Source organism: Durio zibethinus, chromosome 12 (genome assembly GCF_047325235.1).
Source record: "Durio zibethinus cultivar Kanyao isolate XHJ-2024 chromosome 12, ASM4732523v1, whole genome shotgun sequence".
Lineage (NCBI taxonomy): Eukaryota > Viridiplantae > Streptophyta > Magnoliopsida > Malvales > Malvaceae > Durio > Durio zibethinus.
Window position 1 is genome coordinate 23,671,262 of NC_143173.1, and position 23,129 is coordinate 23,694,390.

At 30.6% G+C, this 23,129-nt stretch overlaps 1 protein-coding gene, 1 long non-coding RNA gene and 1 pseudogene across 7 annotated transcripts; 2 read left to right on the plus strand and 1 right to left on the minus strand.

The window, feature by feature from the left end:
- The first annotated feature begins 1,827 nt into the window (after window positions 1-1,827).
- LOC111296700 (uncharacterized) lies at window positions 1,828-7,628 on the plus strand. Of its 6 annotated transcripts, none has more exons than XR_016326134.1 (7): window positions 1,828-2,789; window positions 3,219-3,479; window positions 3,562-3,635; window positions 3,717-3,786; window positions 6,100-6,299; window positions 6,419-6,550; window positions 7,303-7,628. It is a non-coding gene; the product is annotated as an uncharacterized LOC111296700 (long non-coding RNA). The 6 variants fall into 6 exon arrangements; XR_016326131.1 differs by lacking the exon at window positions 6,100-6,299 and having other exon boundaries at window positions 1,832-2,641; window positions 2,726-2,789; XR_016326130.1 differs by having other exon boundaries at window positions 1,831-2,789; window positions 6,100-6,550.
- A 392-nt stretch (window positions 7,629-8,020) lies between these two features.
- LOC111296699 (phenylalanine ammonia-lyase-like) lies at window positions 8,021-9,716 on the minus strand (annotated as a pseudogene).
- Window positions 9,717-13,001: 3,285 nt separating this feature from the next.
- LOC111296698 (aluminum-activated malate transporter 8-like) lies at window positions 13,002-15,426 on the plus strand. The gene is made up of 6 exons (XM_022891135.2): window positions 13,002-13,358; window positions 13,464-13,604; window positions 13,697-13,969; window positions 14,058-14,182; window positions 14,334-14,477; window positions 14,709-15,426. The coding sequence occupies exons 1-6, from the start codon at window positions 13,073-13,075 to the stop codon at window positions 15,216-15,218; spliced, it is 1,479 nt and encodes a 492-aa protein (XP_022746870.2). The 5' UTR covers window positions 13,002-13,072; the 3' UTR covers window positions 15,219-15,426.
- The last annotated feature ends 7,703 nt before the right edge of the window (window positions 15,427-23,129 follow it).

A 23,129-nucleotide genomic window follows, 5' to 3' on the forward strand; every position in this document is an offset into this window, starting at 1 on the left:
CGAATCGAGCTCGAGCTCGAGTAGCTCGACTTATCGATCGAACTGAATTCGAGTATTCTTATATATGATTCGAGTAGCTCGCGAGCCTAATCGAGCTTTTATATTTAAATATATTTTTATTATTTTAATTAATAAAATATTTCGAATCCGAGTTCGAGTTTGAATTCGAGCATGAATAATCGAACTCTTGTCGAATATACGAATCGAACTTATTTTTACATATTAATCGAACCTAATCGAGCGAGCTCAAGTAGCTCGAATTCGATCACGAATCGAGCTCAAGCTTAAAAAATAAAACTCGATCGAACTCGAACCTAGTATCGAATCCCGAATTATAAGTCGAGCTCGAACTCGAGCTTCTCACTATTCGGTTCGGCTCAGCTTGTTTACACCACTAATCCTACATGCCCTTTTTCATCCTTTTTTTTTTTGTTGCAATTTACAGCTTCTTCCAAATTATAGCAATGTTCAAGCAATGGCCAACTATGGCTTCTCATGGGAAAAGATCGGATAATACAATAGAAGCTATGGTTGCTTAAGTTAAAAAATATCTTTCTTCATCCATACTTATCATCATCAATTGTTATAACGTATAAATTTGTTGATCTATTACTAGACATAACTAAACGAGTTATCATCAATTTTTTTTTGTTTATGTATAATTAGCCATTTAATGAATTTATCTTGTTTTAAAGAAAAGTTCTAAACTTAACTTAGGTTTCTTTAAAAAATAAATTCAATATCTATGAAATCATGACTAAGTCTAAGTTCGGGAATATAGTTACATGTGAAAAATATTATAACACCCTCACAATGCCTATCAAACGATGGTATCAACGTGTTATCCATTGAATCTTTAAAAAACTTATTAGATAGTTAATTATTAGAAATTATTCTTAATTGATTTAAATACTTTTGATAAAAAATTAAAAAAATTCTTACACCTCAAGAGTATACAAAAAAATTATTATTTTTTTTACAGAAGCTTCGTTGTTGGATCATTTAATATTTATTTTATTTTTCATGAAATTCTTTAAAAAATTTAACTTCAAGGAAATTTTGATATTTCAACTTTTTCACCAAATTCTTAAAAATTTTCGTTTTAAAAAAATTGATTTCTCAACTATTTCCTCAAATCTTTATGAAATTATTTTTGTTTTAAGAAAAATTGATACTTCAACTTTTTTTTAAACATTTTTTGAAATATTTTTTATTTTAAAAAATTGATACTTCAACTTTTTTTAAAAAATATTTTTTGAAATATTTTTTTATTGAAAGAAAATTAATACTTTAACTTTTCCTCAAATATTTTTTTAAAATATTTTTTATTTAAAGAAAATTGATATTTTAACTTTTCATCAAAATATTTTTTTTAAATATTTTTTTATTTAAAGACAATTGATGCTTAAAACATTTTCTCAAATATATTTTTGAAATATTTTTTTATTAAGGAAAAATTAATATTAAAAAATTTTCATCAATTTTGAAAATATTTTTATTTATATATTTTTTCTAAAAAAATTAACTTAAAAAAATAATTAATAAATAAATAATAAGTATAATAACAAAAAAAAAAAAAAACAAATCGGCTCAAAAAATTAATCCCGACTCGACTTCAAGCACAAGAAGCAGGGAAGTGTAGGCTTAGTTGCAAAAAGGAAATCAGCTAAATGGCTCATAGATTGGCTTGGCTCCACGGCTCAAAATGTAAGAGAGTTGAGGGATGGAGTGTGACCAGATCGGGTCGGGCGAAAAGCAACGCGCGGATCCTTTTCTTAAGCAACATGACGCCGTTTCCAATTCTCTTAAATAGCCAAAATTTTCAGCTTCTCCTCATTTATTCCATTTCTGAGTGGAGGATTATTTTTTTGAATGTGGTTTTATGGCTGTATTTGGGTTTCGAATTTCTGATTGTGTCGATCTCTGAAGTTGTTTGCCTAAACAATATATGTTTGCTTTGGTTGCTAGGCAATTTTAGGCTTTGGGTACTGGATGTATGTGGATTTCGTGGTTGGAAATGGATTGATGAAAAACTGGGTGCTGCGATTTGTTTTGAAACTGAGTGGCTGTCGAACCAGAAGCTGAAGCTTCTGTGTTTCTAAGCTTTTGTTCTTGCTTTGCGATTCTGCTGCTGCTAGGTTTTTTAGTGTCAATTGTGTTCGCCGTTTCCCAAAAAACTTAGACACAAACTAAAACAAAAATTTTCAATACCAGACACTATTTCACACTTCCTTTATTTTTTTGCTCTCTTTTTTCCGATATTTTCCTCTCTGATCACTGTGATTTTTTCTGTGTAATTGTTGTTCTTTCTACGTTGAATGCATGCATATTTATGGTAGAGTCTCAACTTAAGATCAACTCAAGATCAGATTTATTTTAAACAAAAGCAAGGATTATCCCCGAGATTAAACCACGTTTACCACATGAAGATAACCTTAGCCAATTTTTAATTTTTTTAGGATAAAAATAAAATAATTCTAGATGAAATAAATAAGGATAAAAGAAAAAAATAATAAAAATAAAAATAAAATAAAATGATAAGCTATAATCCAAAATAAAAAATCTCTAAATTCGATAAATGAGTTTGAAAAGATTTAGGCACAATCGATTTTGACCCGGATTAAATGGGGTGTCTACATTGGTAAACACCCACTTTCTCTCTTTCTTCCTCCATATTTCTATGCATTTTTATTGGATTATTTATTCGGTGAGTTTGTTCTTGCAGCTATGCAAACAGAAGCTTTGCCAGTGGTTAATAAGTTCCAGCTGACCAAGAATCCCCATTCTTCGTGAGTTTCTTTTTCCCATTTTGTTATTTTTAGCAATTTTGGTTAAAGTAAGTTTCTTTGCAGGGTTTAAGCCTTCCAGATCAATAAGTTTAATATTTAATCTTATTATGATCAATCTTTTAGTCGACAAAGTGGTTGCAAGGTTTTTATTAAGAAAAATGTTTGCTTGCTATATATTTGAGTTTTTCAGCTTTAAAATACTTGAAAAAATTATTTTTTTTTGTGCATTCTAGGTACATATTTAAATGTTTTGTTTCACGATTTAGATGGGTAGGTGGCATGTAACTGGTTTTTGCAAATCATAAATAGCAAAACATCACTGTTAACTATAGTGGACTTCATTATCTGATGATGTTTTACTGTTTAGTTTGATTATTATTGAATAATGCTTCGGTTTTTCTTTTCATATGTCCATACACAATGGTGCAGGTTTCCAAAAGGGGTTCCTTGGGTCCGAGACTCCTCAAAATCAGTTGAATATAAATATCTTTTTTTATTTTTTTATAATTGAAATTTTCATATTTTGAGTTTACGGTGCATTCTAAAATAATCGAAAACTCTACTCTAAAAAATACTTATATAAAGGTCCTAATATTACGCTTTTGCTGGGTTTAAATTTCTAAAAACTCTACTATGGAATGTCATGGAGGATGGAGGGAATGAGCATTTTTGGGGAAGAAATTAGGAGCGGTAATGCTTCTGGCTCCTTTTCTCCATGAGGATCACTTCACATATTATGTTGAATAAACATGGTTGTTATAATTTTTCGCAGCCCCAAATTCAAAGGGAGACTTATAAGTAAAATTCAGGTATTGGGTGGAATGTACTAATGATTCTAACGTGCAAGTATATAAGCAAAGTTTTTTTTTTTTTTTTTTCTATATATTTTGTTTTTTAGAGGTTGCTGATCCATGTTTTTATGGTTAGGGATAACATTGCAGATCATGAGAAGTGGTTAAAGTGGTTTAGTTGTGATTGAATTCTGCATTTTGAAGATGTAAGTGTCATGTCCTTACATCTAATATGCTCAGTCATCTATTCTTGCTCTGTCATCTATTCTGTTAGATAGAAATATTGTCACACTTGCTTTGGTGCTTTTGATGCCATTAATTCCTTTATTTACAACTTTTGATTTATTAATAATTAATGATTATTTTATATATTTAATGCTATAGTGTTCTCTGCAATATAAATATAGTTGAGAGTTCAAACGGAATTGCTAGTAAAAAAATTGCTTTCCATGTGTTTACTCCAACCTTTATCATTATCTATAGGTAAGAAAAGGCTATAAATGAATGTTACTGCATTTTTATGTCGAGTAACAGTTGGATAGTACATGTGAATTTAAGGCTAACATACAAAATATCAGTACAATTTTTGTCAACAAATATAGCTTCCTTATGATTTGACAAAAACTTCCCTTAATTCTAGGTTGACAGGAAATCATTTTTTACTCAATTGGTACAAATTTAACCATGAAGCTAATTTTGCCATTGAAGGGTATTTATAGTTTAGCCATTGGATGTAAGAATGTTTATGCAATGATATTAGTTGAAAAGATTAGATGTTGGATTACGCGTTAATGTTTAATGGCCATTAGTTGTAAGATAGTGATAATAGAAGCTAATGCCTTTCTTTTTCTCTATAATTTTATACTTTTCTAAGCAAAACATATACGCGAAATCAAATTTCATATTTATTGCATTTTTATTTTGCATATCTTTGTTTTTAGTGTTTGCCTTTGTTTGAATAATTCATCTTTTTCTTACTTTAGTTTGCTGATTATTTTTACTTGAATGTACATTTAATTCCTTCCATATTTTTATTTGTAATTTTTTTAAGTGAAGAAAAGATTTCACTTCAATTTTTGTTTACCTTATTTTAGTTTCCTATTTAATGATCATTTTATTTTGATTACATTTTTAAAAAAAATATATTCAGACTGAATATAAGCTAATATCAAATCTTTTAAAAAAATTATGAAACCCTTAAAACAATGAATAAATACTCAAGAAACACCTTTTTACCTTTATAATGATATCTATTTTTATTACACTTTTTCTATATTTAAGATGGGTTTTGAAGATTAAATCTCAGTGGATTTTTTTGGAAAATTCTCTTCTAAACTCATTGTGTTGATATAATTCTTTAATTTTATTATTTAGTTATTATGATATTCTTTTTGAGCAATTTACTTTATTAATTGTTTAGAAGTGGAAAGGAAATGGTTTAAAAAGAGACGATGCTTTAAGCTTTCAATGGTTCTTTTTTTTTTTTTTCATTGTTGTGATATTATTTTGAGCATTTTATGTCATTTAAGGTTTTCTATTTTTCAGTTTTAGGATTTTATACAACTTGCGAATTATTAAATAGAGATAGGATATACGTCATACTAGGTTTGGAATTACTGGTGAAATAGTAATGAAAACAGAGATGAGATATACATCTGATATAGTCTCCAATTGCTAGTTTATTTTAGCTTTCATTTGTTATTTTTGCAAAAAAAAAAAACCTCTATAGTAATTTGACCAGTGAATAAAAAAAAAAGGAAAATTAGGTATTAATTTATTTTTTAAATATTAAATTTTGTAGAAAAAAAGCTTAATGTGGACACCCCACTTTTGCTCTCTTGCTTTTATTTTTTAAAGTTTATTTCCCTATTTGAAAAGAAATAAGAGTTGATGGAAACTATTATTCCATTGAAGAAGAAAAAGAGTTGATGGAAACTATTACTCTGTTTGATAAGAAAGAGGAGTTGGTGGAAGGCATGGCTTTGAAAAGAAAAAGTAGTTGGTGAGAGTTGAGAAATATTGAAGAGACAAAAAAAAAGAAAAAGTTTGAGAGAGGGAGAAAAGGAAAGAAAGATCAAAAAGCTCCTTTCATCTTAGGCAATGTGAAGGTTAATTATCTTTCTTCTCTTCTCCCTTTGTGTTTCATCTAATACTATGGTGAATATGTAGTGGCTATTTTTTGTTGTTGTGGCGACTGATAATCAACGAAGAATAGCTTCTTCCCAAGAGTATGCTCACATTGTCACTTCTAATTTTTTATTTTTAGATATGTGCTTTGTTGAATATTTATTGTGGTTAAAGATCATAGCCTACTACTTTGCAATCTTGAATATTCATTAGCTTTCAATTAAATAATAATAAAAAATCTTATTAGCTCATTTTTTAGCATTGGTATGCAATGCTGTGGGACCAATGTTAATGTTATTGAGAGGTTTTAATGGTCATTGGTTAAAATTTTATAATCATTTTATTATTCTATACTCATGTTTACAAAAGATTTCTCTTATTAACTTTTGCAGTCTGGTCAGAGAAGAAAAACGAAAAAAAGATTGTGGTGACCTTCAGATTGAACAGAAAATTTCTTGCTTTTTGGCTTTTGCAGGATAAGTGCTTGATGTTTTGTTTGAATAGGTTTAATATGGTTTTGAAGAGTTTGGTTGTATTTTCTGGTTGTGAGGTGAATGCTACTGCTGCTTTCACTTTCTTTTTACTATGGATGGTAATCTTGGACACCATAGGCAAAATCGTTCCTTTTATTTGTTGCATTTCAATTCTTTCTTTGATTTTTTCAAATTTGAGGTTGCAAATTGAAGTAGAGTATATTGATATCTTTATTAGGTCGCTGCCATCAGAGCAGAAAGGATTAGAGCCCTAAACTTTGTGCTATTCACAGTCCTTTCCCTATGGAGTGAACAAGACTTGCACTAACAAAAAGGCTAGTTTCAGGCAGAGAGCATATCTTTTTAGGAGGTTAGTTCTTACTATGATACAAGATTAAATGCTTTTAATACTGTAGCATAGTATTTGAATTCTGAGGAATTTGATGAATTGTATGAGTTTGCACTTATACATGATATTTAGCTATATCAACCTAGCATCTATGCTGAAACGTGTTCATAACCATTTGTTATTAATAAATCTATCGAAGCCTTATTTCTCTACTCTATTTGATGTTCTTAAGACCACATATAGAAAAAACTGCTCGATATGCTTGACAAAGATCACGGTTTGAGACAGATGATTAAGTACTTAGAAACGTGGATCACTTTGATAGTGTCAATATTAAAATATTTAGATCATGGACAACTTATCAAATTTCAAGATCACCTTAAAATTGATCCAAACCCAGTGCAAGAGGCCATGGGTGACCTGGAGCATTACACACTCCTACTTACTGAGTTGGCTTAAAATTTTGTTAATTGTTTAGTTGTGAGGAGATTGGTAATTTTAAGATTGAACAAAAAATTTCTTACTTTTGTGCTTTTGCAGGATAAGTGTTTGATGTTTTGCTTGAATAGGATTAATATGGTTTTGAAGAGTTTGGTTGTATTTTCGGTTGTGAGGTGAATGCTACTGCTATTTTCACTTTCTTATTACTATGTAGTAATCTTGGGCACTATAGGCAAAATCATTCCTTCTCTTTGTTGTATTTCAATTCTTGCTTTGCTTATTTCAAATATAAGATTGTAAATTGAAGTAGAATGTCTTTATATCTTTATTAGGCTGCTGCAATCAAAGCATAAAGGATTAGAGTCCTAAACTTTGTGCTGCTCACAGTCCTCTCCCTACAGAGTGAATGAAACTCGCGCTGATAAAATGGCTGCTTCAGGCAGAGAGCATGTCTTTTTTAGGAGGCTAGTTCATACTGTGATGCAAGATTAAATGCTTCTAATACTGTAGCATAGTATCTGAATTCTGGGAAATCTGATGAATTGTACAAGTATATGCTTATACATGATATTTAGCTATCTCAGCCTAGCATATATGCTGAAATGTGTTCATAACCATTTGTTATTAATAAATCTATCAAACTTTTATTTCTCAACTCTATTTGATGTTCTTAAGATCACATATAGAAAAAACTACTGGATATGCTTGACAAAGATCATGGTTCGGGACAGATGATTAAGTACTTAGAAACGTGGATCACTTTGATAATATCAATACTGAAATATTTAGATCATGGACAAGAAATATTGATTTTCAAATACTTGATTTGAGGTTTTGGTGATAAGTATTTTTGTATTATCAGTGCTTTGTGTGTTTTGTATATTGGTTGTTTATAATTTTTGAAATTGTTCATAAAGAGGCTAAGGATAGTGTTTTTTGTTATTTTTAGATGATATAGCTTTGTTGTCATTATTTTTTATGAATCAGTATTGATAATTTTTGAACCTACGGCAACGCGCAAGTATCATACTAGTAATATAATAAGCTTTGAAAAACAATATTTTAATCCGATAGCAGGGAGGGATTCTTAACATATTGGAATAAGAGAACCATTCCAATCCTTGAGACATTCGAGCAGCGGATCAATCAACTTTCCCTCACACATTCGGACTAATACTTTATCACATTCTTCACCTGGTAATCTCATTTTCTCTCCTGTTAAAAACTCTGTACGTAAGGCTTCTCGCATAAACTTGTACGATGGGTAGGATCTGCATTCTTTAATCTTGTTTGGGATTTCTGGATTACCACTTTCAAAAGCAATTCTTCCACTTTCAACTTCCTTTGGCAAGACTGTCTTCAATTCCTCCTCAAAAGCGCCAATCTTAATAAAGATTGAAGCATTTGCCTTACTCAAATCATCATTGTTTGTCCAGGCATGTTCTACGAGGACTTGCCTCAGCTTTTGCATAAGTGGGTAAGTTGCACTTCAGGGATCGTCAACATATGCAAAAACATGCTCACGATCGACCACTTTAAGCAAATCCTTCTCACAGAATCTTGAAGGGTGAACCTCCCCGTTTGCCCCCATGGTTAGGACTTTTTTGGCGACTTGGTTCACCGTGTTCTTTACTGCGTTCTGCAAGTTCCATCGAGGTGCCTCAAATCTATAGCCTGACAGAGCCCAATCACGTATGTTGAAGACATCAGCTTTAAGATGTCAACAGCTTCAGCTGTTTCCTGGCAGAGATTAGCCCCAACGAGTTCACATCTTGGTTGTGTTACTCTGCACTGTGGACATGATTGGTAAATGGATTAGCCAGAAATTGGTGCTCCGAGCAATACGCTGCCATAGCTATCTCAGCACCCTTGAACCCATAATCTAAGCTTGGATTCCTACCACCTGACAGATTTGATGGCAACCCATTGTTGCAGAAATCATTAACAAGCTCAGAGAATTGAGCAAACATGAGTTTTCCGATTGAGGCTATTGCTAATCTTGTGTTATTCATAGAGACACCAAGAGGAGTACCCTGGAAATTCCCGTCATGTAAGGCCTTCTTTCTTGACACATCAATCGATGGATTATCATTCACCTAGTTAATCTCCCTTTCAATGGACTTTGTTGATGATCGAATTACTTCAACATGTGGGCCTAACCATTGTGGGGATGTACGAAGAGCATATCGGTCTTGCTTAGGCTTTTGCAAGGGATCAATTTCATGCAACTTTTGTGCTTCCTTAAAAAATGCGCTTCCATCCAGAATGTGTTCCATAATAGCTGCTGTCTCAATCTGGCCAGGATGATACTTCAGCTTATGTGTCAAATGATCTGTAAACTCTGGCTTTCCTTGGATAACCTTAGCAAATATTCCTGACAAAACTTCCGATAAGACTGTCAAAATGTTTGCCTCAAACAGAACTATAGAATCCAAGCCAGAGCCAGCGCCCCGTGCCATTAACTAGTTAACATTCACATCAGATAAAAAGTTTGAGTTTTTACCTTTAAAACCTTTTTTTGGATGATAGAAACTTTAGTGGAATTCACTCATCCTAGTTTGATAATCAGTTTGAAATAATATTTCTTTTTTTTTTTTTATTTAAATTCTATCCCTTCCCAATCAAGAAAACTTGTGCAGAGAAATTTTGTCAATGGCCTTTAATTTTAGAAAAATGTAACAAAATATGAGCTTGATGCATAGTCAAATTTCCAAATATTGCTATCACATTTTTGGATTCTAAACAGAATTTTGTAAGACCTTAATAAAATCTGGAAAAGATAGTTTTTGAAAAGGATTAAAAGCTGATACTTGAAGGCCCTTCCAACTTAAAAATTGCTAGTGCAAAACCATGTCCTAGGATGCCAAAAGTAGACCAACAAAGACTAAAGCAAATAATGTTCTTTCCTTCAATGCTTGTTTTAATCCAATAGATTAGTGGGTAAAACAAATTTCAGCCTACTAGCAAAGTAACAATGCTCAAAATTTTGTGGCTTTTTCTCATTTGTCATTTTCTCTAGATTTTGGTATGAAACTGGATAATATGGGAAATGAAATAATTACAATTAGATCACATCTTAACAAATAATCAAACTAGACGACAAAAAAAACCTAGAAGATTAATACTGGTTTTTTTTCTTGCACCTAAGGGCAAGAATAAAATGTACTTAAATGTTATTTAATTACATTTTGAATAAACAAGCAGGCCTCTGTGTGTGTGTCTCTCTCAAAGTGGTGGCTAACCCCCCCCCCCCCCCCCCCCAAAAAAAAAAAAAAAGAAAAGAAGAAAATAGCTGTCAAGTGTCAAGAGTTGCCCAAGATTTGTCCATTGGTGTTTGATGCCATGAATCCATTTATATTTGCTTGGAGAAAAAAAAAAAATTATCCCCAGTTGTAGTGGATTTTTTTTTTGCTCGTTAGATATACTCTATATTTTCTTGCAAGAAACGTGCTGATTTTCAGTTCTAATGATCCTTGGAATTTAGCGTAAAGACATATTCTTCTAGTGGTTTGGTAAAAAAAAATTTATATTGCTTCAACGTAATTTTGGAGATTTAAAGAAGTGGACATTCCCCCTTGCTATTGATTTCATGTTAACGTTATCTAATGACGAGAAAAGTACAATGATGACAATAATAAAGGATCTAACTTATCTTATTAATTCACTGAAAAATTCGATTAATTTTGATTCAATATCAGATAGATTATCTTAATTCACAATGTGAAGCCACACAAAAAAGTAGAATAGATCGATATCTAGAAAAGATTGAGAAGCAGAAATGTGGGATCGTCCTAAAACTTGTAAACCTGAATATAGACAAGAGCAAAGTATGCATTTTTTTTCCATATTGAAGGTTTGAAAGCAAAACCATGCAATTTGCAACGAAAAAAGAGAATGATTACAAGAAAATTGCACATATCCCGACTGTCTAGCAGTATGAAGAGTTCTTATCACTCCATGCATCAAATCAAATCAAAGTTTCTCAATGACAGAAAGCATTGCTATACCCTTTTTGTTTGTTTTTCTTTTCTACATGGATTTCAGGTCATTCAGTGATTCCTAAAACTAAGTACAGTGGGCAGCACTGCAAAGAATTGGCAAATTGGATAATGTTGATAGAGAGTATGTGGGGGAGGCACAACTATAGATTAACCACTCATTGCTTTGCTGTTTCCCTCTTTGAATGCCATTTTTCCATGTCATTGATTCATATTTCATCCACAGTTTCCAAGGAAGTTTCTTTGAAAGTACATTCGCAAAACAAGTACGAATTTTTGGTACAACTGATATAAAAGACAGAAAGGAAATTCTTACTAAGTAAGTTCAAATCCCATATATGTAATTCTCATTCTTACACACAAGAAGTTGAATAATTGCAAGAAATGGAAACCCAAAAGGGAAAAATGAAAATAAGTATATCCAGTTCTCCTTTTACATGAGTTCATAATCTCCGATTTGGTATGTAGCTTTTTTCCTCTTAAGTGAAGGGAAATATTTAAACTAAAAAAAAAAAAAGAAACATGATTGCATCAGATCCTATTCATTAGTGGTTGCGGATGGATCATCTTTGGTAGATGATGATAAAATAAAAAGCAAATGAACCAACCATGGGATTACTAGTGAGTGAGTTGAATATGGAGTTAGGATTTTCATTGATTAATATCTAAAGCTGGAAAAGATGGTATGGAGAGTTCTAAGCAGCAATTTAATAACATATTACTCTGTTGTTCATTTGCCATCTTTTCCTTTTCTTTATTGCTTTTTCTCTTTTTTCTTTTTGGCAAAGTCATCCTGTCATCGCCTTTAGCCATTGCTCTGCAGCGCATTCAATCTTAATATCTTAAAACTTTGATGCAGGGAATAGTGGTGACTTTGTTCTTAACTTTCTGTTATATTAGGAACTATTGCAGGCATAAACTGTGTTTTGTTGAATTTTTTTTAATGCGTAACTTTTAATTTCTTAATTGATTCCCTATTCATTCCACCAAAATTCATACCACTTAATACACATGTTGTGTTTGAACCTTGTACCTTACCTAGAATCGACAACAATTTTATGGTGAAAACTCACTATAAGCATGGCTTGCTGTATTCAACTGAAGAATTACTTCCTCTGAAATTATTTAACAAGTTCCAAGCAAGAATCCTGTTTGAAATTTTTTCCCAAATATTTTGGACTTTGGGGTCAAAAAAGCGGTCAGGACTGTTGACTGGTTGTTGTCCAATGCCATTAACACAACAGATTCTTTCACTAGATTTTGTCGATAGTTTAAAGCTGTAGCCTCATCATCTTTCCACTTTCTTATAAAAAAGAAGCAAAAAAATCATGAAACATGAATGATAAATTTTGGGATGGGATAATTCAAGATCAAATCTTAAAGCAGATACGATGTGGTAAATTGAGTCAGCTGTTCAAGTCTTATTGCCTAGCTGGGTTAAGGAAATAGACATACCAGAAATGCAAGTGAAGGAGATATCTAGAAAGGTCCAAAAGGGAAAAATTTTTTTGATGCCAATGCTCAATATTCTTATGGAAATTACAGCCGATGGTACTTAAAAGCAAAGGATTCGAAGCCTTTGATTCTGACTTCCACTAAAAATTACTTGGAGAGGGATCAACTTATAAAAAAATGTTTTACACTTTTTTTAACTAATAATTTTAACAGATCCAAGGAATGAAATTAACCCATTTTCTCGTCCTCTTTCATCACTTAGATTTATTGAAATCAATGGTTAAAAAAAGTATAATTTTGCAATGATGATAAATCAGTTTTACACCGGGGGAAGATGATGCCTTTCCAAATTACTTTGGTTCCTTCTGTTAATAGAGTGGGCTAAACTCTGTGGTCTCTATTCTTGTGATGAATGTAGAGTGGGCTGCTATTTGTAGTGATAAACAATATGTTTGGTCTAGTCAGCACTAGAAGGTATAAACTCCTCAAAGAAAATCTTTGTTCTCATCTCGCAATCAACTATTCTTGACACCCAACTTTTCTACTTATAAATATAAGGCCACTCGGGGACAACCTTCATGCACATTCCATTCCCAAACCCACTTCCCTCTTTAAACTTGGTAGCCTTTCTTATCCCCTGCGTCTATCCATGGATATTGAACCAACAGCTCAAGAGAAAGCCAGGTTTTTTGCGAGTTCTTGGGGCAGGGTTAAAGCCTTGCCTGGTAAGTTGAAGGCCCTGGTTATATCAATAGCCAAGAGCATCAAAAAGCTTGGGCAAGATGACCCAAGAAGGCTCATTCACTCCCTGAAAGTGGGACTTGCTCTCACATTGGTGTCATTATTATACTATGCTAGGCCTCTCTATGATGGTTTTGGGGTGTGCGGAATGTGGGCAGTGCTAACAGTTGTAGTTGTATTTGAATTCACAGTAGGTAAGATAATTTGAGAGTCGGTTATTTCAGGAGAATGCCAAAAGTTCACAATATTTTTTTGTAATAAAGTGTTCAAATAGCTAATTCATATGTTTACCAATCCAGGTGGAACTTTAAGCAAGTGTTTAAATAGAGGCTTTGCAACATTTCTAGCCGGTGCTCTTGGAATTGCAGCAGATTATTTCGCAAGGCTCTTTGGAAAGAAAGGAGAACCCATTGTCCTAGGAATCCTTGTTTTTCTACTAGGTATGCCTAACATACAATATATTCCTCTATATATGTCTTCCAGTACAAAATCTTTTAATGATCAGCTTGGTGTATTATTTTTTTTTTGGCAGCTGCAGCAGCTACATTTTCAAGATTTTTTCCAAGGATCAAGGCAAGATATGATTATGGAATCCTGATATTTATACTGACCTTCAGTTTGGTAGCTGTTTCGGGGTACCGAGTGGATGAACTTGTAGTGCTAGCTCATCAAAGACTAACAACAATTATAATGGGAGGAGCAACCTGCATGCTTATATCCATTTTTATTTGTCCAGTATGGGCTGGTGAAGATCTTCACATAGCAGTTGCTGCCAACCTGGAAAAGCTTGCTACTTACCTTGAAGGTACGTACACTAGTTAGTGCAGGGTAGCTTACATATTTATATTAATTTATATGTAATTTCTCAAAGTAATTAATAATACAACATGCAGGATTTGGAGGTGGATATTTTCAATCCTGCGGAGATGATGGGAGTGCTGTGGTTTCAAAGGATGGCAAGTCATTTCTTGAGGGATATAAAAGTATTCTCAACTCAAAGAACATTGAAGAATCTTTGGTGAGTTTTGCTTCTGTCCACTAAACTTTGTCTTTGCATGCATGCCACTAATATTTGTACTGCGTCTAATAATTAAACTCGTGATAATCATGTTTTACTATATATCATTATTATTGATCTAATTACTGCCAATTATGCAATAAATGAATAGGCAAATTTTGCAAGATGGGAACCTGGACATGGCCGCTTCCGACTCCGTCACCCATGGAAACATTACTTGAAGATTGGAGCTCTTGCTCGACAATGTGCCTATCAGATTGAAGCTATCAATGGCTGCATTGACTCTGATATCCAAGTACTACTTCACTGTACAATCTTTAATTAAACAGAAAATTTGGAAAAGCATATATAACTTATGATCGATGTAATTATGATTAAAAGAATATAAAAAATGGTATATCTTCTATAATATACGTACAAAGTAAAAAACCCATCAACTAATTGAAAGCTTTGAATTGTTTGTCTAGAAATTTCCCATATTAATTGGCTTCAATTATTAATCACTTGACTTCCGTTGTCGTTGCAGGCATCAGAAGAATTCAAAAGTAAAATTGAAGGATCATGCAAAAGAATGAGTGCAGAAAGTGGTAAGGCATTAAAAGCATTAGCCACAGCAATCAAAACAATGACAGATCCATCCACTGCCAATTTCGGCCATGTAGGGAACTCCAAAGCTGCCATGAATGACCTTAAATTTGCTCTCAATGCTGCCTCCTTAGAGAATGCAGATTTCCTAGCAATAGTAACAGCTGCCACAGTTGCTTCAATCCTTGTTGAGATAGTCAAATCCGTAGAAAAAATTTCAGAGGCAGTCCATGAACTTTCCCAACTAGCTCATTTCAACAAGATTGTGGAACCTACTGTTTCACCAGAGAAACCACAGCAGCTGCTTCACAGGGGAATAATCCAACCTGTTTCGGATGCTGATGGCAAAGCTAATGTTTTTATCACAATACATGAAGTCTCCACTGATTCGCCAGATAAAGAGAAGCCTCATCATCAGGTGCCAAAGCCTGGCAAAAGAATGGAAATGTAAATATTTGTGGCTAACATGTGACCAGCAATTTTTTTGCTTTTTTTTTTTTCCTTTTTATTGCTAATGATTAAGTCTCTTTTTTTTTTTTTTTTTAATATGGGAGTTTGAAGAGGGAAGAAATTATTAACAAATCCTTCCATGTTTTCTATAATTTAATTCAATAATCTCCCTTCAATTGGTAGTCCTTTCTCTTGTTTTTCTCATTGTCTTTTGACTTATGAGTTCTATTATAAACTATTACAAAACGAAAAAGCTAAGATTTAATTTTAGTTTCAACAAAAAATTTTTGAGAAAACCCATGTTCCCTCAAGAGGCCTAGTGGCATATGACTGAAGAAGTTCTGTAATTTTATTTTTAAATACAAAAATTTTTTTTCTTTTTTTTTAAAAGGCAAGGAAAAATGAATTTTATTCAATGAAAGATAGTTGCAAGAAATCATCCAAACAAGATGGGAAATGAAAATCACCCAACGTAGCTAAATCTCCTACGAACAAAAGATATATCTGACACAATCCAAAATCTATAATATACATTGAAAAGTGGATTTATTATATGAGAAAATTTCTAATACTTAAATCTGACGATTTGGGTGTACGAGTTTGCCTTTGTATGTTCTCTTTTCTACTTGATATAATAAAAGAAAAACACTAGCCAGTTAGTAGGCTATAGCTCCTGTCTAGGTATTTCCAAAATTCTCAAATGAAACTAGAAAGTAGTATATTTTATATATGGCAAATTATTGAACTAGCACAATGTTCAAAATTGAGATTTGAAATGCTCCCTCCCCCACTAACCACATAGCTAGAGATCGTACAATAAAGCATTAGACAATGGAAGAACAAGAACTTCAAATAATCGGTTCTGAACTTTGAGTTGTTCACCACTTGAAATTCAATGCAAGTGGGCATTGTTTATTAATCCCCAAACAGAAAGGCAATAGATCAAAGGGGTTTGGTGACAATTTTTTTTTTTTACTTCAAGCGCCAACAGAACTTGTTTGCTAGGCACTGCCAAAATGTAAATAACAATGATGGTTAAAAATATAAATTAACCAGTATCTAGGAGTTTAATATGCCTATTTACCTTGCTTTAAGCTTCATTTTTTACCATTTTAACTTAACTTTATATACTCCGTCTGATAAGAATGGGAAAAAATTTTCAATTTAATGGTTTAGTCACATGATAACGTATGCTATTTTGTTGTTAAACTTAAATCTATTCATAAATTGAGTCCGACTGAATCAAGCTCAATTATTATTTAATAAATTTTACTTAAATTTTGGTTTGATTTGTCATGTCTAAACTCAAAAATATTAAAATATTAAAAAAATTTATATTAATATTTTTATATGTTTTTAAAATTAAATTTAAATAAAAATATTTTACATGCATTAAACTTTGCTTCGACATAGGCCAAGTCCAATCTTCAAAATTCAAGTTTAATGCCTGACTCATGGAACAAATGAATAACCCATTCATTAACAAAAATTATAATTTAACTATGAAATTAAAACATTTTTTCTTTCCTTTCTCTTTTTTTTAATCCAATTAAAAAGATTATTTATTGCAACTTGATTTCTAGTGGCTGCCACCCAATGTCAAACTCAAACGAGTTAAAAATGTGAAATGGGCATAAAAGAGTAATGATGCTAATAAATACCAAACGAGCCTATGGGAAAAGAAGTGGTGAAAAGCAACACTTTTCTATGAATATTCCCTTACCAAGGGATTCCCATTCATTTATTTATTTATTTTGTTAGAAATTAGGTCCATCAACAGGCACGTGCAGCATATAAATGCTTTCACTCACCACTTTATCATGAGATTCCAATCCAGGTAGCGTATATCTTCATTTTGTTTGCGTCCTCATTTCTTTTCTCGTTCTTCTCCTCTCAAGAGCCAAGTTGGTCCAATTTGTTTAATGAAAATGAGAAACATTGGGGCTTTGGTTAAAAACTCAGCTCTGCCAGTCTCTGTGCCTAAAGCCATCTGTGGGACTTGCAGGTTTCCTATGGGTCTTGCGGGCATTTCGACTTAAATTTCCATAGGGTCCCTCGCTGCTGCTATAATAATCCAGCACTTTGACCACTGTAAACTCTAAATCCTGCTTTCTACTTTCATTTATGGATCGCTTCAAGTCGAAGAGTCAGTTTGTGGTGCTAAATGGGAATCACATGCTGATATTATAAACCAGTCTAGTTGAGTGATTGTGAACTCAACTCCATTTTCCTTCTCTCTACTTTTAAAAACAGAACAAGTTGGATTCACACGTGAACCGCACGCCCAAAACACTTTACTGCCAGTGGTTTCTTTATTCTTCCTCCATGAATAATTTCTTTATTTTCTTTTCTCTTTCCTTTTTGTTTACTATGTTTTAACAGCTTTTTCATGATGGTGATGATGTGCATGAGAATACAATAAAAATGTGGGGCTTAGGACAGTGGCAATGAATCAGCTGAATACCTAATATTGGAGTTCAAATGCTTAAAACAATTGAAGAAGCCACTTGCTAACCCGGATCCTTGTCAATTCTAAGAACAATTGATTGATTAAAGAATAGTTTGTCGCATGATACATCTACATACATAGTCGCAAGCATATGCACAGAGATTTTCATCAAGAAAGTAGTTTCAAGTATCTTCTCCAGACATCAAACTCTATACATACGAGAAAGGAAAAAAACAAAATTATTAAACACCAAGATCAAAAGCTAAATTGAATCCTAGAAAATGATAAAACCTAGAAAACAAAATATCACAACCAGTTTATTACATCTTGTCTTAGACATTTCAAAAATAATTTGTTACAACAAAGTATCTTTCAGATTGATTGCACATAGATTTTCATCAGTAAAGTGTAAATACTTAATTTTGTTCGAACAATGTTTTAGTCAATTATGATGCTTTAAAATCAGGATTTGCGTCTTTTTCGAGATTTTTTAGGATTTACGAGCATTGCAAGATTTTTGAATAAGTTGATTTTTAGGAAAATGAAAAAAATAACAAAAAGAAAAAGAAAAAGACAAAACTCAATCTAAAAGTCAACTTAATCAAACTTAATCAATTATGGTCAAAATAAGGTCAAATTTAGGGTATTTTGAACGAATTAAAGAAAGACATTGGGTTCCTAAAGACTTTAAAACAAATTTTGAGTTTTGAGCAAAATGATCAAAATACTCCAAATGAAGCTCCAAGTCAAAATTGGTTAAGATTGGTTAAGATTGGTCAAGATTACTTGAAATTGCCCAAATTTTTTCAAAGCCTTATGTTTGTAAAGGAAATCTTTGATAAAATTGAATTTTGAGCTAAAATAACCAAAATACCCCGTGATCAAATTTGATAAACTTGGATCAACCTTTGGAATTCATGGTCAAATTTAGAAATCATGCTGGATTTCAAATGAGAGGTAATGCCCTTTAGGGGATGTTTTCCTAATTTAGCCTTCTACCATTTTTTGGGAAAAGTTCTAAATCATGATTACAGATTATTTTATAAATTTTGGTTCAATAAAATCACAAAAATCATGATTAAATCATAAGATTTAAGAAAAATCATGAAAATGACATTTAATTACTAATAAAGGTAAAATGATCTTTTCTTACAAGGACAACTGCATTAGCAGTCAAGTTGTGTGCTATAATTTTTTAAAGCCATTAGATTTAAAAGTATAATGATCCTTTAGCCTATATTGTAAGCATTGGGCACTAAGTTTGAAGAAAAAGACAAAAAATTATTATCTTTAGAAGTATTTTGATCCAATGGTAGAGAGAGATACTTTGACTCTTTAAATTGACATGCATGGGGTTGCAAAGATTCTTTTTTAGCAACAAAAAATTCACCATTAAAAAGCTCTTGAAAATTTTTTTTTCTTTTATGGAAGAAAGATTTTAAGTAGTTTCTTATTTTTCATCTTTATCCATGTAGTTCTGTTCATTCCTTCGATGATTTGTTGGTTGCCATTATGTGTTTTAAGGAGTTTTTGGTGATGTAATATTATGATTATGTTTTTCCTTGCTTGTAATTTGTTTGCTACATGTTTTGTGATTTTAAAAAATAATTTTTTCAACTAGTTATTTTGTAGTTTTGTTATGTTTTTAATAAATATTCTTGTTAATAAAAATGGTTTTCTTAAATATTGCTTTGTAAGTGTTTGATGAAAATGTAAAAAAAAAAATAAATTATGTTGTAGGAATTTTCTAAGTGTTTAGTGAAATAAAAGTATGATCTTTTACCGTGTTTTCCAAGTGTTTGTGAAATTGTCTTTGTAATGTAATTGCATTGTAGCCCAATTACATTTATCATTCACATGTAGGAATTTTCTAAGTGTTTAGTGAAATAAAAGTATGATCTTTTACCGTGTTTTCCAAGTGTTTGTGAAATTGTCTTTGTAATGTAATTGCATTGTAGCCCAATTACATTTATCATTCACATGTAGTTCAATTTCATGATTCGTACTTAATATAAGCATTCGCATAAGAAAAAGTGAGAATTACACTAATTAAATTTACTTCAAGAGTTTACCCAAATAATGAAAATTTATGAAAAGAGTTTAATTATCATTGATGCTGTTTTTTTTTTAACTTTAAAACCTAAACCTACTTAAAACCCTAATCAAACCATAAACCTAACCCTAAACTCTAAATTCTAAATCAAACCTTAAAATTTAAACCAAACCCTAACCTAAAGTCTAACTCCAAATCTTAAACTCTAAATCTAACCCCAAACCCTTAAATCCTAAAATTAAACTCCAAACCCTAAATTTAACCCTAAACCCTAAGCCAAACCTTAAACCATAAATCAAACCCTAAACTCCAAACCTTAAAATAAATCCTAAATCAAACCCTAAACTAAAATCCTAACCAAAACTCTAAAAGCTAACATTAGACCCATTCTCATATAATTGCATTTCATTTTGATAAATGGTTACACGCATTTGTATTCTTAAATTGTCATTGCATTCATGCATTTATATTTGTCATTCACACTTTAATTACCATGCATCTATTATGTCTTGTTACACTCGTGTATTATTTACATGTTTTTTAATAATTTTTTAAATAAAATAAAATAAAGTGAAATTTCAAGTAAAAATAATTCTTAAAAAATTGACTAAATATAGGAAAATTTTCAATAATTATCATTTATAAGAAATATTATCTTGATTTTATGAGACATTATGAAAATTTGCAAAAGAAGTGAATATTTTTAAATTCCACCTAAATATAGGAGAATGAAAGGAATATTTCGTTACTAAGAATTTTTTATTTTGATAAAAAACAATTAGATTTGTTTTCTAGAATTCAAATATAAAATAGTTTGTTTCAGAGTTCAAAATTAAAAAAGATTTGATTTTAAGAAAAAATATTTTAAAGGGAATAATGAAGTTCAAGAATTAATTTTCAAACATTAAAGTTAGAACTATTTTTATTAAAGTCCAATGATAACATGCAATCAATTGATACCGATTTTAACGGACATTATGAAGATGCTAATTTTTCTCTATGCGTAATTGATTCTCGAATCCATCACTGTTTTTTTAATCTAAAATATATTTTTGATAAACTTTTTAAGTGACTAATTACATATTTCAAAAAAGATTGATGGTAGCTTTTTTTTTTTTAATTTTAAACTTCAAAATGTTTTTCATGTCTTACAGTAGGGTTCTTGAACCCGCACACTTAACAATTATCATTTATGAAAAATATCATCTTGATTTTATAAGACATTATGAAAATTTGTAAATGAGATATTTTTAAAATTCCGCCTAAATATAAAAGAATGATCAAAATATTTCAATATTAAGAATTTTTCATCTTACTCCAAAATAATTAGATTTGGTTTTTAAAATTCAAATATAAAATGGTTTGTTTCAAAGTTCAAAATTCAAAATGATTTGACTTAAAAGAAAAATGATTTTGAAGGGAATAAATGAATTTTAAGGAATTAATTTTCAACCATTAAAATTAAGACCATTTTTATTAAAGTTTCATGATAACATGCAATTAATTGATATCGATTTTAATAAAGACTATAAAGATGCTAATATTTCTCCATACATAATCAATTTAAGAACCCTTCATTATTTTTGTAGATTAAAATATCTTTTTTATAAATTTTAAACTTATTGTATTATTTTATTAAAAAATAAATTTTTTATGTGATTAATCACACTTTTTAAAAAAAATTGATAACGACTCTTTTAATTTTAGACTTAAAATGATTTTCATATCTTATAGTCAAATTCTTGAACTTGCATGTTACAACATAAAGTATTTCAAATTTCTTCTCAAGAAACCAGAGTAAATACACAAAATAAAAAGCCAAATAGAATCCCAAAAGAAGATAAAACCTAGAAATCGCAAGATCTAGGAAAATTGCCACCAATTTACTACAGCTTCAGCTGACTTTTAATATATCAATACTTACAACAGTGCAAGTGCATCTATCGATTTCACTATAATAAAAACATTTTGGCAGAAGAAAAAAAAAAAAACTCATACTAGATTGTTTACATATATGTCCTCGAGAACAAATATATTGTTGATTGAAGCAAAAAAAAAAAAATAAAAATTAAAAAGCATTTGATTCACATAATCTTAAATTCTAAAAAGAAAAGTGATTTAGCAGGAAAATGATATTAAAGAGAAATATGCAATTTGAGTTTTGTTAACTTAAGAAATGTAATATTTTTGTATTTGGTTCATGAAGATGTAAGATTATTTAATAAAATTTTTTACTATATTATTTTTCATAACACATGAATAACACATGTTTTTATAATATTGATATGTAAATAATATGTGACAATGAGTAAAACGTTTGTCTTCATTAAAATTTAAATAATTTTAAAAAATAATATTTTATATTTTCAATAAATATAATCTTACAAGTTTAATTATTATCTTAAAATTATATCCTTAGGTAAAGAAAACATACGGATTGACATTAAAAAAGTAAAATAATATTAAGTAAATATATTTTAAATTTTATATGTAATAATATTAAATAAAAATATTTTATTTTTTTCATATTTTTAATAAAAATTATGTTTTTTATTTTAAAAATATCATTTTTATTAAATTCCGGAAAAATAATAAACTAAATGACCCATAAACTATTGTATTTATTTTAAGTTGGCACCTAAATAAAAAAAATTTTCTAATCAATTAGTTAAACTTGATTAAACTTGATTGTAACAATATACCCCACAACTTAACTCTGTTAGAAACAAATACTGACTTGACCGTTTATCCAATTAAAGCATGACTCGTGTTCAAAGCAAAATATATACACGTCACATATAGAAGTGCTATTGATATGTACACATGGCATTGAAGCATATGCCCACATGGCATTTATTATTTTTTTCAAATTTTAAAAACTGAAAACTTTTTTATTTTTTTATTTCTGAAATTAAAAAAAAAAAAAAAAACTTAAAAGAATACAATCGGGTAGAGAGAAGGCGAAGGGAAGAGAGATAAGAATATCACTAATCCATACTTTGAAACCTAAGCTACTCCCCTCATCTTAGTAAACTTCTTCTTCCAGTCAAAACCACACCATTTTCCTGATAAAACGTAGAAAACATATATATCAATGAAGACCCAAAATTTTCAGTCAAGATTTCAACTTTAGTCAATCATGAATTTGATATAAAAACAAAACAAATAATTATTAACCAGAATTAGTCTTAGAGAAAAAAAGTTCTCTTTATTTTTCCAACTAAACCAAAATCATTTTTTCTAATTTAATAAAAAAATTCCCAAACAATCAAAACAAAAGCACCAACATCTTAATCCCCATTTTTTTTTATAAGAAGAAGAAGGCTCAAGAAGAAGGAAGGCATGTTTAAGATTAGAACTCCCCTGGTTTCCATTTTAAATACCCAAATTTCTGCTATCATTGCTGAAGT

What these genes read in the sequence shown, in the direction of transcription:
- LOC111296698 (XM_022891135.2), top strand. Translation starts at nt 13,073, where the DNA reads ATGGATATTGAACCAACAGCTCAAGAGAAAGCCAGGTTTTTTGCGAGT. An exon ending in TGTATTTGAATTCACAGTAG is followed by an intron (nt 13,359 to 13,463) that starts GTAAGATAATTT and finishes TTACCAATCCAG; the next exon opens with GTGGAACTTTAAGCAAGTGT. An exon ending in GCATTGACTCTGATATCCAA is followed by an intron (nt 14,478 to 14,708) that starts GTACTACTTCAC and finishes TTGTCGTTGCAG; the next exon opens with GCATCAGAAGAATTCAAAAG.